The 22,277-nt window shown below is 42.7% G+C and overlaps 1 protein-coding gene across 1 annotated transcript in view; it reads right to left on the reverse strand.

Moving 5' to 3' along the window:
* LOC133506379 (striated muscle preferentially expressed protein kinase-like) overlaps window positions 1-18,421 on the reverse strand; it is a 43,067-nt gene extending 24,646 nt beyond the window's left edge. Inside the window, exons 1-4 of the mRNA XM_061830465.1 lie at window positions 18,229-18,421; window positions 4,959-5,057; window positions 1,979-2,129; window positions 20-342 (exon numbers count right to left, since the gene is read on the reverse strand). Of these exons, the coding sequence (XP_061686449.1) occupies window positions 20-342; window positions 1,979-2,129; window positions 4,959-5,057; window positions 18,229-18,316 (661 nt within the window). The 5' untranslated portion in view covers window positions 18,317-18,421. The remainder of the gene's footprint in view (window positions 1-19; window positions 343-1,978; window positions 2,130-4,958; window positions 5,058-18,228) is intronic.
* Between the last annotated feature and the right edge of the window lie 3,856 nt (window positions 18,422-22,277).

A 22,277-nucleotide genomic window follows, 5' to 3' on the forward strand; every position in this document is an offset into this window, starting at 1 on the left:
ATAACCTCATTTACAGTACCTTTAGCAGAGCCGCTATTCTCTTCATTCATCTGCACTTGGACTGGAACATGCTCATTGTTTATGGTTGCATCCTCCACCAGGATTGCGGGAATGGCCACTTTCTCTGCCTTCTTCCTCTTGAGAAGAGGGCTGATGGAAGGTGTTGGTGACGGCGTTAGCCTTGGAGGCTTTTTGGGATACTGTGCCTCGGATTCCCTCACTGTGGTCGGTGACACGCTTTTCCCCTTTGGACTGGGGCATCTGTCCTTTTCCTTGCTTGAAGGAGATTGGCTTTCTGATGAGGTGATAAGCAGAGTGTTTGGAGAGTTCTGTGTGGTTTTCCTGCATTTGAACACAAAAAAGATGGAGTCATTTTAAAGTTGAAGACTTGCCTTAACACCTTCATCAGTAGTGATTATTCCCTCCAAACCTGGTGAGTCTGGTCTTTGTGGCTGTTGGCAATGGTTGCCCTGGCAACTGGTGAACTAGTGCTGTCTCCATGGTAACTCTAATATTCCCAGTTCTTCCTTGTGATGAGTAAGGCTCTGGGTTTATGTTTGGGCTCTGCTTATCTTTTTCAGGAATTTTACTCAAGGATTTCAGCTTCTCCACCTTTTTAACCACTTGAGGGTCACTTGGCTCTAACTTGCCTATCAACAGCTGCTCAGTCGAATATGCCTTTCTTATGCCTGTGCTGCCAACAACCTTTTTGATCCTTTCAAGTTCTTCAGTAAACTTGTTCTGGTACCCCTGAACCCGCTTGGAGTAGCTCATCCTTTCCTCCAAAGAGGAGGCTCGTTGCTTGAAGGCTCCTCGGTTTTGTTTGGCATCATTGCACTTTCCACTGTAATTCAACTCTGAAATGGATCCAACTTCTGGCAGATCCAAACTAGCTCTTTGCTCCTCAAAAGTCTTGACCTTATCAGAGCACTTGGGCCCTGCATGAGACAGTTTGGTCACTAATGTGTCACTAACACCTGATATCTGCTCTGTCTCAGGGAGAAAAATCTGATCTAGAGGTTTGTGTTTATCCTGGCCTTGATTCGGGGCTTCAGGATGTTTTGTGTGCAGGATAGGAGGTGGCTGAGGAGATCTTGAGGGCACAGTGAGAAGACCCTCATGTGATTCTTCATTATTTTGAATCCTGGAGGGATGAGGGTTGAAGGGAAATGAAACTTGAAGTTAGAGTTCCTGTAGATTTTCCAGAAGCTTTTGGAAGGAGCAAATGTCTGTCCGTGTCATTTTTAGTCATAATATGCAGTTTTCAGCTCCAGGACATATAAAAAAATAATGACACAATAAAATAATTTTAAGTTGCGACTTGTAGGATTTTGTAGGGATTTCTCAGAAATCTAATCTAAATTTACTGCAGTGAAGGAAAAAAAGTTGTTCCAATTTGTCAGTCAGAAAAGCGAATAAAAAAATTCATGCTTCAAGGGAGAACCTGTGAATCACAATTAAAAATTTGTGTTCATGCGAGTACTAACTTGGCCAAGGCCAGCATCCCACGCATGCCACTGCAAGTGTAAAAAGTGCTCATCCAAAGGTGAGACTCACAAAAACGTGCAGCAGGTACACTCACAGTGCATTAAAAGACATCAGTGCCTTTGTAACATGTAGAAGTTAGATGGACCCACAGCAACATCAAGTCAAAGGAAAGTGTGGCACCAAAACAGTCGATGAAAGAAAAGAATCCACAGTAACTGCTAAGGTGGAGATTTGTTTATGATGTCTTGGCTTGAGCGTCTTTTAAAATTTGTCTTGCAGATTGTTCGGACTCCTCTATAAGGGCATGGAGAATGTTCTCCCGCGGTAGAGGCTGAACATGCTGCCGTAGTAGTCGCTGCCAACAGAAACACTTTCCTCTGACCCCTGAACAGGCCGCGCCAGGTTAGCGTGAGATGCCCGGATCAGCGGCTCCACACCCAGGTGACGGACAGGCAGGGGTCCCTCCGGAGGACCACTACCAAGAGCTTGCCTGGATGGGTTTATGGGGTCCATGTTGGGCCCTGGTGGACGAGAGCCCAGCGCCTGGAGCTCCCGTTCTACGATGGGGTCGTAGGAGCCTGGAAGGTTAGCTCGGTGATCAGAACCATCAGGGTTACAGTCCATCATCCGATCCCCCTCACCTAGATGAACCCAGAAAGGATGTGGTTAGCACATGAATGGTGGATATAGGGTTAATAAATAATAGCCATCATTTTCACTTATGGGCGGCATACTGGACGACTGGTTAGAGTGTCTGGCTCACAGAGGACCGGGGTTCAAATCCTGGCCCCACCTGTGTGGAGTTTGCATGTTCTCCCCGTGTCCATGTGGGTTTTCTCTGGGCACTCCCACATTCACAAACATGCATTAATTGGGGAATCTGAAAAATATGGCCTTAGGTGTGATTTTGAGTCTGTGATTTGGATGGCAATCAGTTCAGGGTGTGCCCTCCCTACTGCCCGAAGATAGCTGGGATGGGCACCAGTACTCCTGCAACCCTTGTGAGGATAAGCGGCTCATATAATGGATGAATGGATGGATTTTGTCAAACTTATTGCTGGGTGTTACACGTGAACCAAGTCTCTTTCAAGGCCGGTTCTGAGGCTGACCTTTTGAATCGGGATCGATTTTCAAGTTTTGTAGGGCATCATGAATGACATTATGAACTATCCTCTGCAACCATACCCCGGTGGATAATGATTGACAAATGGAATTACGTACCGGATAATCCTTGACTTTGCTTTACTTTTTCAATATTAATTTCCTTTCACTTTTGATTCATGGTGACACTGAGATGCTATGTGAGGAACAGCATTATTTATTATTTTTTTTAATTTGTATTTTGTCTTTTAAACCAACATTTCTTGCATTCATATTGCTGTGGAGGCGACTGTACGCTACTCCTTGAAGAAAACAATGATGGATCACCTCCTCCTACCCTCATTGCATATTCTCTTTCTATTCTTCCAGTTCAGTTCCCATTGGGGACATGTAGGGTGTATGTCCGCCAACGCAGAACCTCCGAAAGCTCCAACACAGAGGGCAAGTGAGGGAAGTGTCCTTGTGAGGGAGGAGGAAGAGGAGGAGTATGAGGAGGAGGAGAAGGGTGTCAATACTGAATTTTGGGATCTAAATTCAGACATGCTGTTGCCGGGTTTGGAGGACTGTAAAAGCAGGCAGTTTCTCACATTGAGTGATACAGTATACTTTAATTATTAGAGCCGGAGCATCGAACTTCTCTTGAATGAACAAATGTATTTGGTAAATGCTGTAAGTTTGATGTCAATGTTCTGTCAATGTGTCTCATGTTAGGAGAAGGAAACAGCCGCTGTAAATAAATATATATATATATGTATATATATATACAGTGAAGAAAATAAGTGTTTGAACACCCTGCTATTGCAAGTTCTCCCACTTAGAAATCATGGAGGGGTCTGAAATTTTCATCATCGTAGGTGCTTGTCCACTGTGAGAGAGATAATCTATAAAGAAAAATCCAGAAATCACAATGTATGATTTTTTTAACAATTTATTTGTGTGATACAGCTGCAAATAAGTATTTGAACACCTGAGAAAAACAATGTTAATATTTGGTACAGTAGCCTTTGTTTGCAATTACAGAGGTCAAACGTTTCCTGTAGTTGTTCACCAGGTTTGCACGCGCTGCAAGAGGGATTTTGGCCCACTCCTCCACACAGACAGGTTTCTGGGCTGTCGCTGAGAAACACGGAGTTTCAGCTACCTCCAAAGATTTTCTATTGGGTTTAGGTCTGGAGACTGGCTAGGCCACACCAGAACCTTCATATGCTTCTTACGGAGCCAGTCCTTGGATATCCTGGCTGTGTGCTCCGGGTCATTGTCATGTTGAAAGACCCACCCACGACCCATCTTCAATCCTCTGATGAGGGAAAGAGGTTGTTCCCCAAAATCTCATAATACATGGCCGCGGTCATCCTCTCCTTAATACAGTGCTGTCGTCCTGTCCCATGTGCAGAAAAACACCCCCAAAGCATGATGCTACCACCCCCATGCTTCACAGTAGGGATGGTGTTCTTGGGATGGAACTCATCATTTGTCTTCCTTCAAACATGGTTAGTAGAATTATGACCAAAAAGTTCCATTTTGGTCTCATCTGACCACCAAACTTTCTCCAATGACTCCACAGTATCATCCAAATGGTCAATGGGAAACTTAAGACGGGCCTTGACACGCGTTGGTTTAAGGAGGGGAACTTTCCGTGCCATGCATGATTTCAAACCATGACATCTTAGTGTATTACCAACAGTCACCTTGGAAACGGTGGTCCCAGCTCTTTTTAGGTCATTGACCAAGTCCTGTCGTGTAGTCCTGGGCTGATTCCTCACCTTTCTAAGGATCATTGAGACTCCACGAGGTGATATCTTGCATGGGGCTCCACTCCGATTGAGAGTGACCGTCATGTTTAGCTTTTTCCATTTTGTAATGATTGCTCCATCAGTGGACCTTTTTTCACCAAGCTGCTTGGCAATTTCTCCGTAGTCCTTTCCACGCATGTGGAGTTGTACACTTTTGTCTGTGCTGTCTTTGGACAGCACGTTGGTCTGTGCCATGTTACAAGTTTGAGTCTTACTTATTGTATGGGGTGGACACCATATTTATCCAGCCAACGACCTCACACACGTTCATCTGATTTAGGATAATACATGGAGTGGAGGTGGACTTTTAAACGCGGACTAACGGGTCTTTGAGGGGCAGAATTCTAGCTAATGGACAGGTTTTCAAATACTTAAATTGCAGCTGAATCACACAAATACATTGTGTTTTCTGGATTTTTCTTCTTAGATTATGTCTCTCACAGTGGACATGCACCTATGATGAAAATTTCAGACCCCTCCATGATTTGTAATAGGGAGAACTTGCAATATAGCAGGGTGTTCAAATATATATACACACACACACACACATACATACAAGCATGCACACGCACACACCTAAGGGTCCTCCCCTGGTGGTCTTGTCTTGGTGTCTTCCCAGCCCTCCTTTGGGTTCCATCTGGGGCTCAGTGGTCTCATCCTCTGTGGTCTCAGAGTCTGGAATTAAATTAAGAAAAATACAAAAAGGGTTTAAAGCCAGGGTAAGATAAGAAACCATCTGACCCTATTACAGTATGTGAGGAGCGGACCAAATAGATCCATGCATCTGCTTGCCTCGTTTTTTTAAAAACCAAAATCACTTAAGACCACCATCTAAACAAAAACAAAACAGGGAAACAAGTGAGCTGTTGGGGTGTGGAAAGTCAAAAATTGTGTTAAGGAAACTACAACCAAACGACATGAAAGATAACATCAAAAGAAAGATGCCAGCCACCTGAAACCGCATGTGGGTAAAATCACATCACCATGGCAATGAGATTAAACCTCGAAGGATGATAAAGAAGTCAACAATGGGCTGGTGATGAATAAAAAAAAAAAAAAAGGTTTACCGTAGCTTTGCTTTCGGCAGGAGCGGAAAACTTCGCTTCCGTAGTGGCAGCAAGAGAGGGCAGACGGGAGAGCACTGTTACTATGGAAACCAGCATCCCTCTCACCCACACGACCAATCCTCTTCGTACCCATTCGAGGTTTAAAATCAGCGGTTGGCCTGACACATATGTTTACTGGTCAGAGCGCTCAGCTGCAGCTCATTGCGTTGTGCACCATCAAGCCAGATCCTGATTAGATAATTCCAGCAAGTCAGCCTAATGGTAGGAAAGCCGTTGCAACAACAACAATTAGCATTAAAGTAATGACTGCGTCAGTGTTTCCCTTTTTTTTTTTGCAGCGAAATCTAACTGGATCATTAGTTAAAAAAAAAAAAAAAAGCAAAATACAATTTGCCGATGAAATCCTGTGCCCTAATCCTGATTTGGAGTGAAGCAAGAGAAACTGAACAAAAATCAGCACATAATATCCCAAAGGGGCCGACACTGTTCACATGAGGGTTTTATGAAAAGGCTAAATTGCAAAGGTATTGTATTGTGGGGGTGGACGTGCACTTGTACGATCCACTCTTGTTGATAGCCACTTGAAGGCAGACAGGCACATTGAAGCGAAGAGTCATTACTGGGATGATGCTAAGGCTGGATGACAAATTTGGAATACGCTGAAGAATAGAATGTGAGAAGAGCTCATAATGACAACACACCATGCGTAAATCTGCCAAATGTCCTTGTGGAATGGCCGTTTCTCTGCAATAAGACAGAGAACAAGTGTTATTCAGAAGTGACAAACATTCTGTTGCTTGCTCACAAAAGGCTGTAAACTGCAATGTTGCCTTGAAGATGACATGACTTTGACCGTTTCCTAATGTTTGTGAACAAAAGGCACCAGGATACTTCCAGGTGGCAGAAAAGTGATTGACTACGGCTGAAGTGAAAACCATGGCAACAATATTTTTTTGTTTTGGCTTGTGCCACCAAATATACACCTGAAGGGTTTACATTTTTATCAATTGTCTGAGAAAAAAATAACCTCAAAATAAGTCCATCCTTCCATCCATAGGTGAGAGGGATGCATCCAATGGATGTCCAAAAAAGATGTACAGCGAAGATTTCAAGAGTGTCTGGTAGCATAGTAGCCACGTCTGAAGTGGCAGACTGGGAACCAAACCTCCATCTCGGGTTTGTGGAAGATATTTTCTCACAGTTCCATATAAAATGTTTGGTCAAGTGCGCTTTTAGTAATTTAGCAAAAAAAAAAAAAAAGGCTATAGTGCCATTTATATGCCTTTGGCGTCCACTTCCATTGAAAAAATGCCAATTTAATGACTAATTTGGGGTATTTTGGAACAGAGTTCCACTGCACATATTTTTGAACCAATTTAACTATTTAAATGTGTCCCTTAGAAGCAAATTACCTCTCGTTAGCTCATATTTTCGACTGATAATTCACACATTCAAACCATGGCATTAGAGTAGAAAGATGAGATTATCATTCAAGCCATTTTCTGTTTTCTCAATCGACCTGCCTTCTTGAAATGGACATAGAAGAGCGTGTTTACTTGTGGTGCCTTCGAAGATTGCTAAGCCTTTGCCTTTACCCGGAGGTTCATGTGACATATTGGTGGAATGTCTCATAAGCATAAAACTTCACACACTTACATACAGTATTTGTTTCATAATCATCTGTAGTCTCTATAAGCTAACCAGCCTCGATATTCAATACAGATGGGCAATCTAAGAATGTAATGTTATATTAATGGTGCCTTCACAGATGAGTAAATTAACCATGTTGTGGGCACTACCACACCCCAATACCATCACTGGTGCTCACTATTGAACTTTTCACTGATAATAATCTGGATGGTCCTTTTCCTCTCTGGCCTGCAGGACAGGAAGTACAGTATATATAGTAGTTTCACTGAAACCATAAGAAATGTGGAGTCTTTGGACCACAGCGCATTTTTCCACTTTTCATCAGTCCATCTCAGATGAGCATGGCCCAGAGAAGCTGGTGGCTTTTCTGAGTGTTGTTGCTATAGTCCTTTCACTTTGCATGGTAGAGTTTTAACGTACATTTGGCGATGTAGCAATTAACGGTGTTAATTGACAACCCTTTAACCCTCACGCCAATATCCTTTATATAATGATGCCATGTGTTTTTTTTTTTTTTTTTGCACTCCTGCAGGAATCAGGAATTGCAGGAATCAAGAGAATAATAGCCTGCCCCCTAAAAAAAAACTTTATCAGTTTGAACATGAAATATTCCATCTTAGGGGTGGTCTATTCAATTGAACATAGGTTGAAAAGGATTTGCAAATCATTGTATTTTTTTTTTCAAATTTTACACAACATCCCTACTTCATTAGAATTTGGGTTTGTACAGTAATTTAACAATTGACTGTGGCTTTACTTTGCAGTGGTGTTGAGTTGTACTGCGCCATACTCAAGTACGATAATAAGTGGGCAAACTAACAGTGAGACAATTCAGTTCTACTGCCCTCAAACCATAGTGATAAAACCAGTTGTTTGTGTAGGGCAGATTTTCAAGCTTCTATTTAACACTAACATAATTATACCTTTGGACACTGTCATTTGCAAACAAAATAAAATAACTGATTTAAAAATATATATCAAGGGGACAAATTTCAGACATATATAAACAAAAAATGATGCGAAACAGTTATAAAATAAGCGAGGAGAGTTGTCATTTTTAGTGTGTGTGTCTGTGCATGTTTGCGCATGTGTGAAAGAACAGGCCACATTCTGTCAATCAGAACCATGTAGAGTGACCAATCATGACTCACCCGAATGGATGGAAACTAACAAAAGTACTCCTACACCCCGAGCCCCTCCCCCAATATGGAATGACTCATTTTACTCTCAATTCCCTCTTCACAATTTCTTGTTGCTTCAATTGGCTGAGGTTTTTGTTTGTTTTGTGTGCGTGTGAGGCAATTGTTGCCTGGGTGGTTCTCATGATCATCTGGAAGCAAGTTCATCTCTGTTTCTGGAACCAGAACCATATCGTAGCAAAATACAGAAAGGCAGAGACTTGAACAAACGCATCATCCTGGCTGTGCCATGAGCAGACAGCACCATAGTGTATAGCCTACTGACACACTTTTTGCCTTTTACAGGAATGCCTTGTTATTTTGTATTTCACAACTGCCATAGCAACATTCATGATATTCTGGCTCACAGCACATCAAAATTAATTATAACCTTATTTTGGTCATTTTACCTGCAATGATCATACATGCACCAGTTATTAAAGTCAGACAAGACAATGAAACCCAAATACAGTTCTGCATGCAATATTTCTTATCTGATATTAATTCACAAGGTATGCCACCAATAAATTCATCTGTGTCTCCTTATTTGGTGAAGGGTGTGGCGAGACAATCAAAAAGGGGGGAAAAAATAATCACACTAACATCATGATAACAAGTAGAATATTCTGTCCATCCCACTTACTTGAAACCTCTTCTTTGACCATATTTTCTTCATCCTCTTTCCTGTCTGATGGACAAGATTACCTGTAGCATCCACACGCTTGGACAAAGCTGGAGCACCAAGGGTGTGGCGCAGAATGTGAAACACACAAAAACGGAATAAGATTTATTTATGCTTCCATGTGGCGTCACGACAATTGTGAGAAGCGAGCCGGAGGGAGGAGGAAAAAGCCAGAAGGAGCCGGACTCGGGTGTCTTTGTGTTTGAGCGTATCCGACTGCTAATGTGAGCAACATCCTGCACTGACTCCGCACCCTCCCCATCTCTAAGCGTTGGCGGGTCCAGAAACACGAGAGGAGGAGGCGTGCAAGCAGATGAAGCAGATTGGAAGAGGGAAGATAAGAAGCAAAACCGCTGGCTTCAGAGCAGGGAGAGAAAGCAAAAAGGGGTGGGAAATGGAGGAAGGGCCAGCGAGTGACTGATGACGGATGAGAAATTGAGGGAGATTACAGCATGAAAGGACAGAAAGGGCAAAGCGCAAAAGAAAGTGGAAGGTCGAGAGAAGCATAGGTCACAAATGCAAAATGTCAGGAATGTAATTTACACTGCCCTCTTTTCATTTATGGGACACCTTGTAGCCATTACCATCCATTTTCGCGGGAGAGCTGGAGCCTATCCCAGCTATCCACGGGCAGGAGGCAGGATACACCCTGAACTGATTGCCGGCCAATCGCAGGGCACACGGAGACAAACAACAGTGACACTCAACAATCACTCCTACGGGCAATTTAGAGTCTCCAATTAATGTTGCATGTTTTTGGGATGTAGGAGGAAACCGGAGTGCCTGGAGAAAACCCACATGGGCACGGGGAGAATATGCAAACTCCACGTACATGGGGCCGGGATTTGAACCCTGGTCCTCAGAACTCTGAGACCAACGCTCTAACCAGTCGTACCACTGTGCCGGCCCACCTTGAAGCACATTGGATATTCGATGAAAAGAAAAAGTTCAATGAAGAACTAAGGAGAATGTTGAGCCTTTAATCGTGGGACACACACAATTCCTCAACCCTTCCCTCTCTTTATCTTTATTCCTGCTCTCATTTTCAATTTAATCTTTATCACCCACCCTGGATTTCTTCCACTCTGGTATCTCAACGACCCTGTGAAGTGAACTCATAGGTTTCATTCTAAATCCAAATGTGCATGTTTGGAAAGTCTGTCTCCATTTGCTCTTCGATTAGCTGGCAACCAGTTCAGGGTGTACCCTGCCTTCTGCCCGATGACAGCTGGGATTGACTCCACACCCCCGTGATCCTTGTGAGGATAGGTGGCTCAGGAAATTAATGGATGGATGTTTGGAGACTGTTAAAAAAAATGCAAAGACTTCAGTCTCACCATCCATCCATTTTCTTAGCCGCTTATCCTCACAAGGGTCACGGGAAGTCTGGAGCCCATCCCAGCTGTCAACGGGCAGGAGGAGGGTACACCCTGAACTGGTTGTCAGCCAATCGCAAGGCACATAGAGACAGTCACACTCACAATCACACCTAGGGGCAATTTAGAGTGTCCAATTAATGTTGCATGCTTTTAGAATTTGGGGGGGAACCGGAGTGCCTGGAGAAAACCCACGCAGGCACGGGGAGAACATGCAAACTCCACACAGGCGGGGCCGGGATCAAACCCGGGTCCTCAGAACTGTGAGGCCAACGCTTTACCAGCTGATTCATCGTGCCGCCGACTTCAGTCTATGTAATACTTAATTGTGGAGCTATAGATTTAATCTGTTTTGGGACACAGCTAAAATTGTGTCTCGTGATGAACTTTGAGTCCCCCATTTTTTGCTATCTAAGAACGTGAAAATCCTTGATCGCCTCAGTGGCTAACCGGCACTACTCATTTGTAATGACTCAGTCAATTTCTACCACAATAGCACACAGTTAGCTAGTTAGCCATGCTTACACTTTGAAAATGCATAAACCCTGGATGCCATAATTTACAGAACAGTTCAGTGTTGTTGTTTTTTTACATTGTCAGGTGTGATAGACGTTAAGTAATTCAGGATATCGTTATATGGTGGAAGATAAAGCATTGTGAATATATAACTGGACATACCGGCTCAAACGCCTGTCACCTCGTGTGCTACAGGCCGAATGACCAGCAGCTGTGTTTAACAAACTTACCCTGAAGTAGCTCTGTCAAGTGGACCTACACAGCAACACAACACCTAGCAAAGAGGTGGAGGCACAGACAAGGCAAACTCTGGAAGCCCCTTAGCTTAGCTCGCGAGGTGGCTAGCTCCTCTCGTCAGAATGAGGAAAGCCCATTGAGGACTTTTCATGCCTTAATTTAGAAATGTTTTGACAAAAGAAAGATGGCGCGTTATTTGATAGATTGTAAACAGGTGATGTGTTAATGTTTTTTTGAGGCGGGGGGGGGGGTTGTTTGGTTGTTTTTAGCACATTCAGCAGAAACGCCGACAGTGATTGAATTGTCACAATTTTCAACCCTCATTTTATATATAGTACTTGGGATTTTTTTGTAATCATACAAATTTATGATGGTTGTTGTTTACAGGGACTTTAATCTTCCTAGTCATCCAACACATACTCTTTCCCTTCAACCTTCCTTCATCCTTCCCTCCCATCTGATGGCCATCACATCTTCCTCCCTATCCTTGCCGCCACTTTCTCAAGTCTTTCCCGCCACCTCTCCATTACGCACTCAGACTTAATTGTCCTTTCTGACACATCAATGCTTTCCACACCTCTGCCTTCATCAAATAAATCTAAAAATAATCTGGAACCACAGAGGCTGCTTTATTGCACTGTGGTGAGACATATTGCCGTTTACAGCAATATAGAAACAAAATCAATGCAGATTTACTCTCGTTTTGAATTCCGAGTGACTCACCAATGTGGTCTTTTTTCAGCTATTCATGACCAAGATGACTGCGTCTCTTTAAAAGGATCTAGTCTTGACGAATGCTGTGATGCTGAGCAAGGCCCTGGATTGTACATTGACTTCTCCACCCCTCTCCCCCTTCAGTCTCATCCTTCCCCTATCAGTGCTGGGCGGGGGTGGAGGGCTTAGCAATCGATGCGAGCGCTTTTATGACTGATACAGGGTACACCCCCAGGAAACAGCTCAAATGCTCCCAAATCAATACATCCGTCATCACACCAGCTCTTACAGCAATCGACCAATGAGAAGCTTAACACTATGACATTTTGGCTATTGTATCTCCTTGTAACGACTCACATGAAAAATGTGTTAGTATAGACCAAAGAAAGGACAAGCACTTTGAGAGAAATGCAAGGAATAATTTAAAATGTGCATGCAAGGAGACTGTTCAAATACACCCAGGCTGGCACTTGGTGACTTTCCTAAGAGTAGTCATATCCACAAACGTGAACGGGCTGTTATATTCCACAATGACACAACTGGGACCACAAGTAACATTTTGTCTGTTATTGTGTTTCTATAATATCACGGAGTGAGCGAAAGAGGGAGGCGTAAGGTGATACACATCGGAGCAGATGTCATATGTTATAATTCATATTATAGAATGCATATATTTTCTAAGTGCAAAAAAATATTTTCTAATATACTGCAAGTCCTAAAAGCAATAATCTCTCATGTCACTTGGAGTCAAAGATTGCAAAACTCCATTTAGGTCTAATTTTCTGTTTAATTAGCTTAAAGACCCAATAAAGTCGTTTGAATTTTTTTTTAATTACATTATATTTGAATGTAACTGCTGAAAACATGTAAAGACTGACAACACTTTAGTACAGCATTTTCTTCCACTGTCTCAATTGTCTGGATAATTTTGTACGGGACTGAAACGGGGGAACAGTATGAGTCGCCCACCCCACCACCACCACCCCCACCACAAGTGGGCTCACTCCATGCAGCGGCCATTTGATGTAATTGCCACTTCCTTTTTCATAATAACTTGACTCGGTCCTATGACTGCAGTGTGCAGTTAGCCATCATCCTCCGCCCACAACTCAGAAAGAAAAAAATCTTCCTTGAAGTGTAACGCGTTTTGTGTTATTCGGGGTACAGTTTCTCTGCTGTGGTGTGTTCTGAAGCACGAGGAGTAGTGAAGCAATGGCATAAGAGACAGCTCCCCGGCCCCAGGCCAGCGGCTACAGTAGCCATTGGAGGTGCGGTGCAATGAGGTTTGGGCCATCAGGGGTTACCAGCAAAAAGTAAAAAACTTATGTGGGATTGTGGGAGAATTTAACAGCTGCTATTAATTGTATCGATCGGAGAAAAGAGTAGTCTTGAAAATAAAAATAAATGGTTGGACCTCAAAGTCAATGTCATAACGTGTCACGGCTCTCTGATGAGATTTACCTTTAATTAGCTGGAGAAGGTCAGGCAATTATGGATCCCCATTTCGAAAGTTAACGGGAACATCTCACTCTAGTAAGCCATCCTCAACCAGCTCCCATGGAGGTGCGGACGGATCCATGAATTATTCTTTACAATGAATGAATCATGTGTTCCTCCATGCGATGTGAATTGCTGATTATTTGTGCATTGATTGAATAAAATCCTTTCCTGTTCATGTAGCTGAATTTGATGCCTTATAGCGCTTGCGATTGCGACACAAGTTTCCAATTTCCCGTAAATTGTATGAGTGGTCACAAATGCCGTGACACAACAGGAGCTCGATGTGCACTCTGAGGGCTTTAGCGACTCTCTTAGTACATTCTATTTGTAGTTTCACTGTTCAACCACAAGGTTTTGTCCAGGGTCAGATCTGTGTTTAAATTTAGGCACCTGCCCACGCATAGAGTCCAAATTGATAAATCCCATACTTTGCATGGGAATGTTCATAGGTTTGTGTTTTACACACTTCTGGGTGTACTCATGCTTAATAGAAGGCACGTGTATGACAGCTGAACGTTTCAATGGGCTTTCGCAGACAGGTGATGTGCAGGTATTTCATCAGCACAATGTCTGACTCAACTCCTGCTGCTGTGACAATCACATTAGCAGTTGGAGCACCACCATGTGACCGAGAACAAGACCAAACTGGACAATGGCAAACCAATTAAAGTTGGCCGCAGAGCCTTGCACACCTGGCCAGCGACTGCGAAGGAAAAACTGCTACCAGTTGTGTTCTTATTGGGAAACAATGGTTTTAGAAATTGTTAAAAATGAACCATAAATAACATGGCCGTATTCTCAAGAAAAGCAAGGATTTCCATGGACTCTGTAGCTTTATTTGAGTAATTCAGAGAGGAAATGGGCCAATATGATGGCAAGAGTATAGATATTTGAAAAGCTGTTGGCAATGAAAACCCTCATGAATAGACAACACTCATGCATTGTGACAGAGGCTTTCCACACTGTACTTTTTAGCCATAGTATCATCCAGCCATCCATTTTTTGATCCGCTTCTCACAAGGGTTGTGGGACTTTGTGCTGGAAGGTGAGGGTAAATATATACTGTATGTACTCCTTTGGTACAACTTAGCGGCTGCTTTCTGTGCCCAGAAACTTCATCTTTCTGTGGAAGCTTACGCTGTACAAGATGACATTTTTAAATGGCCATTACACCTGTAATATTGTGACACTGTTCACACCAACTAGTTGCCAATGGTCAGCTACTTCTGAAAGCTAGTTGCAGGACCCTACACGTTGCACAACAGTTCAGTCGCATTCAGTCGGGTCGCTTGGCGTGCAGTGGCCAAAACCTCCCATTGGAGTAGAATAATAAGGAAATAAGGAAAAAGTACTGTATTTATTTTGCACATTTCATACACAAGATTTTGGAAAAAAAAATACAGAAAAGTTCAAGGACAGCTTAAATGCATAAAAAAGATAGACTAAAACGACAAAAAATGCAGTGCAGTGTGAAGCACTTTGCAAAACATCTGGTACCAGGCTGAGGCTGAGGAATACATACTTAATGATCTGATCTTGGGGTCATTCAAAATCAATGAAAACTTGTTTTTCCACTGTGCATTAGCAATATTCAATCCAAAATATATATATATATTTAAAGATTGCACCAAGCTTACGTGTGATATTTGAGTCCAGTAACCATAAGTGACACATTAAACACTAGGCTTTACACAATCAGGATTTTTTTTTTTTTTTGGGGTGGGGGTGACCAATCTGATCACAAGATGGAGCAATGAGTAATTTAAATAACATGTTCATTTACTGTATAGAGTATACTTGTGTACTTAATTTTTATATATATATTTATTTACAATAACTAATCTATATATACTTATATATCTAATAACTCTTTGTTGATTTATTTATGACAGTGAGGCATAGTTACAGATAGAACAGTTTAATGGTCTTCTATTGGATGGTGGTAATTATGACATTTTTGTTTGCCGGTGTGCCGGAAGATTTTTCAACTCTTAAAGTATGTGGCTTGGCTCCATCAAGGTTGGAAATCATTGCTCTGGTCAGATCATGTATTCTAATCAGTGAGGTCCAACCAAGAATACAAAATGAAAGAAAATGGGTGCCAGCTTACTGTAATTGAATTACTTTATTGTAATTAAATGACTTCATCTACACCAAAATTTTACAGCATGATTCGACTGAACGGCAGCATGATTACACACAACCGCTAACACTAGCACTATCTTGAGAGGCTACACAGTGTTTTGTTGAACATGGTTCCCCCCTTTTGCTTCTTATAATACAGTCAGATCAAGCCACTCATGTTGTCATCCCCACGGTAATGAGTTTATCTTGACGCATTTGAGTTGATAAACGAAAGCCGAATGATTGTAGAAAATGGAATATGATGATATCAGAGTAGAAGATTTTATAACAGTAATCTGACATAGTGCAATCTTGAAAGAGCAAATTTGTCTTCTCGTCTGATTCAGGTATTACGTGATATCTGTCTCAGATGTCTCGTCTCTCCCATGCTGCTGACATTTCTTTTCTTTTATAACTTTATTGATCGTCAGATATTTACAGTCTTATTCTTTTTCTTTTGGCTTGTCCCGGTAGGGGTCGCCACAGCGTGTCATCTTTTTCCATTTAAGGCTATCTCGTGCATCCTCCTCTCTCACGCCCACTTTCCTCTTGTCCTCCCTCACAACATCCATCAACCTTCTCTTTGGTCTTCCTCTCGCTCTTTTGCCTAGCAGCTCCATCCTCAGCACCCTTCTACCAATATACTCACTCTCCCGCCTCTGAACATGTCCAAACCATCGAAGTCCGCTCTCTCGAACCTTGTCTCCAAAACAGCCAACTTTGGCTGTCCCTCTAATAAGATCATTTCTAATCCTATCCAACATGCTCACTCCTAGCAACAACCTCAGCATCTTCATTTCTGCTACCTCAAGTTCTGCTTCCTGTTGTTTCTTAAGAGCCACCGTCTCTAATCCGTACATCATGGCTGGCCTCACCACTGTTTTATAAACTTTGCCCTTCATCCTGGTGGATACTCTCCTGTCACATAGAACACCAGACACCTTCCGCCAACTGTTCCACCCCGCTCGGATCCGTTTCTTCACTTCCTTACCACACTCTCCATTGCTCTGTATTGTTGACCCCAAATATTTGAAATTGTCCACCTTCGCTATCTCTTCTCTGTGGAGTTTCACTCTTCCTCCTCCCCCTCTCATCCACGCACATATATTCTGTTTTACTTCGGCTAATCTTCATTCCTCTCATTTCCAGTGCGTACCTCCAGCTTTCTAACCGTTCCTCCGCCTGTTCCCTGCTTCCACTCCAGATCACAACATCATCTGCAAACATCATGGTCCAAGGAGAATCCGGTCTAACCTCGTCTGTCAGCCTATCCATTATTACCGCAAACAGGAAAGGGCTCAATGCGGAACCCTGATGCAGTCCCACCTCCACCTTAAATTCTTCTGGCACACCAACGGCACATCTCACCGCTATTCTGCTGCCCTTGTAGATTTCATGTACTATTCTAACATATTTCTCCACCACACCAGACTTGCGCATGCAGTACCACAGTTCCTCTCTTGGTACTCTGTCGTAGGCTTTCTCTAAGTCTACAAAGATACAATGTAGCTCCTTCTGATTTACTGTGCTACGTCAAAACTCACTTTTGTACTCAAATATTCCGGGCACGATGGGGACGCGAAGTAAGTGTCTTTTTGGAGCTGATCAGTGACATCGTTGTTCGGCTCGGCAAATGATGATATTAAAGCTGATCACCATAAAATGGTCATTGTCGGCCAATACCAAACTCACCAGTCAATTTGGGGTAAAGTCTATTAAACACCATTAAAAAGTTGGAGTGATGTCTCTGAGATTGAATACTGATACTGTCAATGTTGAAGAACACTGGCAGAGTAAAAATGAGACTGAGATTGAGCAACAAGAACATAAAATAAACACTTAAACCTTGCATAAGGCATTTTTCTCATCACCTGGTTCTATTCACACAAAGCAGACTGACGAGATTCCTTTCAGCAGCGGCATGCCAATATGTGTCACGTGGAAAACCATCCGATCCTACCATCTAATCCTGACTAAATCCCAAAGGGTCCCCTGTGAACCCCCAGAGAACAGGACACAAAGCGAATGATACAGAAGGAACGCCGCCCACAGATGTTGCCTCAGCTGCCTCGTCACAAGAGGGAATCTAATTAATGGCACAGTAATCCACTTTGAATGTAACATTTAGAGACTGTGAAGGAGCAAGTGGGCAAGATCACACAAGAGAATTGGGGTGTTTCTGAAAATATATACATGTAATGACGGGGGGAAAAAAATTCTTGGAATACTGTCTATCAGAGGTTTCAAACCCAAGCCTTACAGACCAGAGCCAGCCCTTAATGTTATTTTATATGGTTCATGAAAGCGAGCCACACATTCTGCTTGACCTCTGTTCAAATCTAGTCATCAGAGGACAACAAACAAATCCAGTGTCAGTTATTTCATGTTATGAGGGGATTACACAGCACAGGTTACTACACTGACTGTACATAGCACACCGATTGCCTCAATTTCTAACCATAGCTTAGTCAGTGAATAAACACAGGCCACTCCATTTCTGGCTAGCGGATGTCATGGCTAGCCAGAGATTTGAAAAGACAACAACTTAAAATCAAAGTACGTAGAGAACAGTGACTTTTGGCAAACTGTTGCACCACAAGCAATTATAAATTTATGCAGTTTCACTGTTAAAAGTGACCCCCTGAGGTGAGTCGCATGAAAAAAAAAAGGTTGACACCACTACATAATGTTTATATAATTTATACTCATTGCTCATTTGTAGAAAAAAAAAGGAGGACTTCCACTCAACATTTGACATGAGAGCTTTGGCTGAATAGAGAACAGGACCGAACAACAACTTACCTTGATGCAATTTACTCCTAGGTCCACTGGTACAGTCTCTCACACTTCTCAATGCCTTGCGAGCGTCAAGCAGTTCCCTCCTTAGCATGCCCCCAACCAACACACATACACGGTAAGGGCCACCAGAACTTCTTCTGTGAGTCCACAGTGATCAGAATACCCTACCTCCCTACCTCCTCAGCCCATGACCCGTTTTTTTCCCCATGTTCTCCTTGTCAACACCTACTTTGATTCCAGCTGTCTACTCTTACACTGGACTTTCCCTCTGCACCCCCAATAGCACAGAACCACCCCCCTCTGACCCCAGAAAGAGTTTAGATATACTGCGACCTCTGCCGTCCTCTGTCGGCTCATTCTGTTTTGGCCCAGAGCGGTCGGGGACCTGAAACTCTAGCACACATCCAGTATGGCAGCTATCTTGAGAAACAAGCTTATAGTCGGAGCTGGCTCATGCTTGTCCTGGTGTCAACCCGGAGTTGTGCCACGTACAAATACTTCATTATTTTACTTAGAAGAATTTGCTGTTGACAATGCTGCTCCCATAACATGCCTGAATAAAATGCAAACTTTGTGTGAGTGAAAACGAGGATAAGCGTGTGGCCGTCCTTACAGAAATCGTTTTCGCACATCAAATTGAAGTGTCTGGATGTACTCCATCTATAGAGTAAAATATTGGCATTCAAAAATTACAAGTCATGCCTGGTTGGTTAAATGAATTGATATTAATAATAAAGTGAAGTCAAGTTCTTTTGGTTATAATGTTTAGATATATGGATAATGTGGCAGTCAGGGTAACACGCTAGCTAACTTCACTCAGAAAACCAACATTACGACCTACTAACGACTATGTTAGTAAATTGAAAATGTGAAAATTTAGCAAGCATAATCACAATTCTAACCACTCACTTAAAATATACTTCATTAACTTACTTTTAATACCGTAAATATTTACTATGACAATCAGAGGTGGAGCAAGGCTGTTGCAATGAGGTGAACGACTGTTTGATACATTTTCTGTGACCTCAGCGTTTGCTCACATGACGTTTTTATAAGGTCTATTCATATATAAGAAGTGATATGCATGATCCTAGACCTGAGGATTTGAAGTAAGACAACTGTTGTTGTGATTGGGGACTTTATAAATGAAACTGATTGAAATATGACCGGCTCTATCTGAGCCGACATGATGGACCAGAAGGTGATGCACTTCAGACAAGCCGGGGCAGCATATGACACCCCGCGTGACGTCAGAATGTACACATAAACCCATTCCAACTACAGCAAGCCCTCTAGCAGCAAGACTGGAAATGTGTTGCAGATAACACCAACATTTGTTTTTCACTATTCCTATTCAATTGTGAGTGCGGCTGTTTGTCTCGATGTGGCCTGCGATTGGCTGGCAACCAGTTCAGGGTGAACCCCGCCTCCTGCCCGTTGACAGTTGGGATATGCTCCAGCACTCCCCACGACCCTTGTGAGGATAAGGGGCAAAGTAAATGGATGGATGGACTTTTGCTATTCATGTTCATGGGGTTTGTTATTACAGATATCTACAGATCAACTGCAGGCCTGTTGTATGATGAATCTGCGACGGAAAAGCGACTCCCTCTCACTCCATTTTAAATATTGTTTTTCAACTTTTTTTTAAATAGCCAGTTTTAAAGCAACTTCAGGCTGCATGGCAGCTGAGCTGGAAAGCATTGGCCACACAGTTCAGAAGTCCCAGGTTCAATCCCGGAACCACCTGTGTAGAGTTTGCATGTTCTCCACATGCCTGCATGGGTTTCCTGCGGGCACTCCGGTTTCCTCCCATATCCCAAAAACATGCAACGTTAATTGGACACTTTAAATTGCTCCTAGGTGTGATTGTGAGTGTGGCTGTTTGCCTCCATGTGCCCTGCAACTGGCTGGCAACCAGTTCAGAGTGTACCCCGTATCCTGCCCCCTTCACTCTCCGTGACCCTTGTGGGGATAAGCGGCTAAGAAAATGGATAGATGGCTATATTTGCAAATATAGAAGACAACTCAAGAGGGCAGTGATAGGCTGACAGAGGCCCCATTAAGAGCACAGGTTCTCCCATTCACTGAAAGAAGCTGGAAAGTAGTTCAACTTTTATCAACACTTATTGTTGACAACACTCTTCATTGTCATTTCTGATTGTTTGTTGTCACGTACATTCCCATCATTTTAGATTGAGGAACTACGCACAGCTAACAGAGATTGGCATTGAGGAATGCCACACACTTTCCTAGTAGGACATGGCCTGCTTCAATATTACTGGCTCAAGGACAGGCGGCGGTGCACTATGATAGATGTGTGTATATTTGTATACTCTAGATGGCATGAGTGTTAATTTCCGACCCTGAATGCAGATGTCTTTAAATCCGTGTTGACTAGACACAAATAAATTACAGATATCTCTGGCTGCCAATGTCACCTCTCACAATTCTGTTCAAGATATCCTGAATGAAAATGTCAACTCTTGTGAATGTAGGTGTGACTAGTTAGAAAGATGTTGTTGACATCTACAATAATTCCAGATAGTCAGACTACCCTCTGAATTGTTGCATCCCATATGCATCCTATGTTTGTTTAAGTTACATTTTTAATGCTCATGTTTTACCTTGTAAATTCTCTACGCATGCCTTTTCCACATCATGTTTAACGCTGAGGTTCAAAACAAATAAGCCCATTTTGACAAAGTAAGGAGTAGGAAGTAGAAATATGAATCCATCCATTTTCTTTTGCCACTTATCCTCACGAGGGTTGCGGGGAGTGCTGGAGCCTATCCCAGCTGTCAATGGGCAGGAGGCAGGGTACACCCTGAACTGGTTGCCAGGCAATCGCAGGGCACATAGAGACAGACAACAGCCGCACTCACAATCACACCGAGGGGTAATTTAGAGTGTCCAATTAATGTTGCATATTTTTAGAATGTGGGGGGAAACCGGAGTGCCCGAAGAAAACCCATGCAGCCGCGGGGAGAACATGCAAAATCCACACAGACGGGTCCGGGATCAAACCCGGGACCTCAGAACTGTGAGGCCAACACTTTACCAGCTAATACACCATGCCGCCTCGAAATATACATTTTTTTTTTCAAATATAGAGAGTAAAAGCCAAAAGAGAGCATCACAACAAATTGTCAAATCAGATAAAGATCCATCCATCCATTTTCTTAGCCGGTTATCCTCACAAGGGTCTCGGGAGTTGGGGGCCTATCCCAGCTATCAACAGGCAGGAGGCAGGGTCCACCCAGAACTGGTTGCCAGCCAATCACAGTAAGTTACAGATATTTTACACATTCATGGGCAGAGTGGCAATTTTTTGCCTTAATGAGATAAAAGTCTTCTAATAGGCCACAATCATGGAAATAAAACTTTTTTATTTAACGCATAAAACAAAGGGCAAAAAAGATCAACCCTCTCCTGGGCAGCGTCCCAAAACTGGGACGGGTATGTTATCAGTTCTGTGAAGTGATACATACAAGACATATGTTTATTAATTACTTCTTATTCTAGAACGACACTTATGCATTAATAATACTGATGGATTAGCATTTTAAAGACAAACTTGGTTGCATACTGGCCATGTGTACTTGAGGCAGGCACATTGGGTCAGGAAGGAAAGGGAAATAACTCTGTGCTAACTTTGACTGATGAGTTATCCTCTCCTGATACCAAATTATGGCTTCAGATTAAAACACTTAAATATTTTCATATACTGAAGGATATAATGTGTGAAAATCATGATGTCTCAAAAATGGGACGCTGCCCACGAATGGGTTAAGTAATTGTTACTTCTCGCCGCTGTTTAAGTTTCAAAGCCCACAAAAGTAGTTGATCAGCTCCAAAAGCACCCATTTAAAAAAGCGCCATACACATGGAAGGCTCATATGCAAATACACATTTAGAGGCCTTGCTTTCATGGCGCTGGATGTGATTGAGTGTGACAGCATCACGTCTTGACCGCAGTGATGCTATAATTATCTATGATGTCTGCCAGTGCAATCAGAGACGTGTATGTTCACATCAGAGCTCTGAGCTCC

This window comes from Syngnathoides biaculeatus, chromosome 2 (assembly GCF_019802595.1).
Source record: "Syngnathoides biaculeatus isolate LvHL_M chromosome 2, ASM1980259v1, whole genome shotgun sequence".
NCBI lineage: Eukaryota > Metazoa > Chordata > Actinopteri > Syngnathiformes > Syngnathidae > Syngnathoides > Syngnathoides biaculeatus.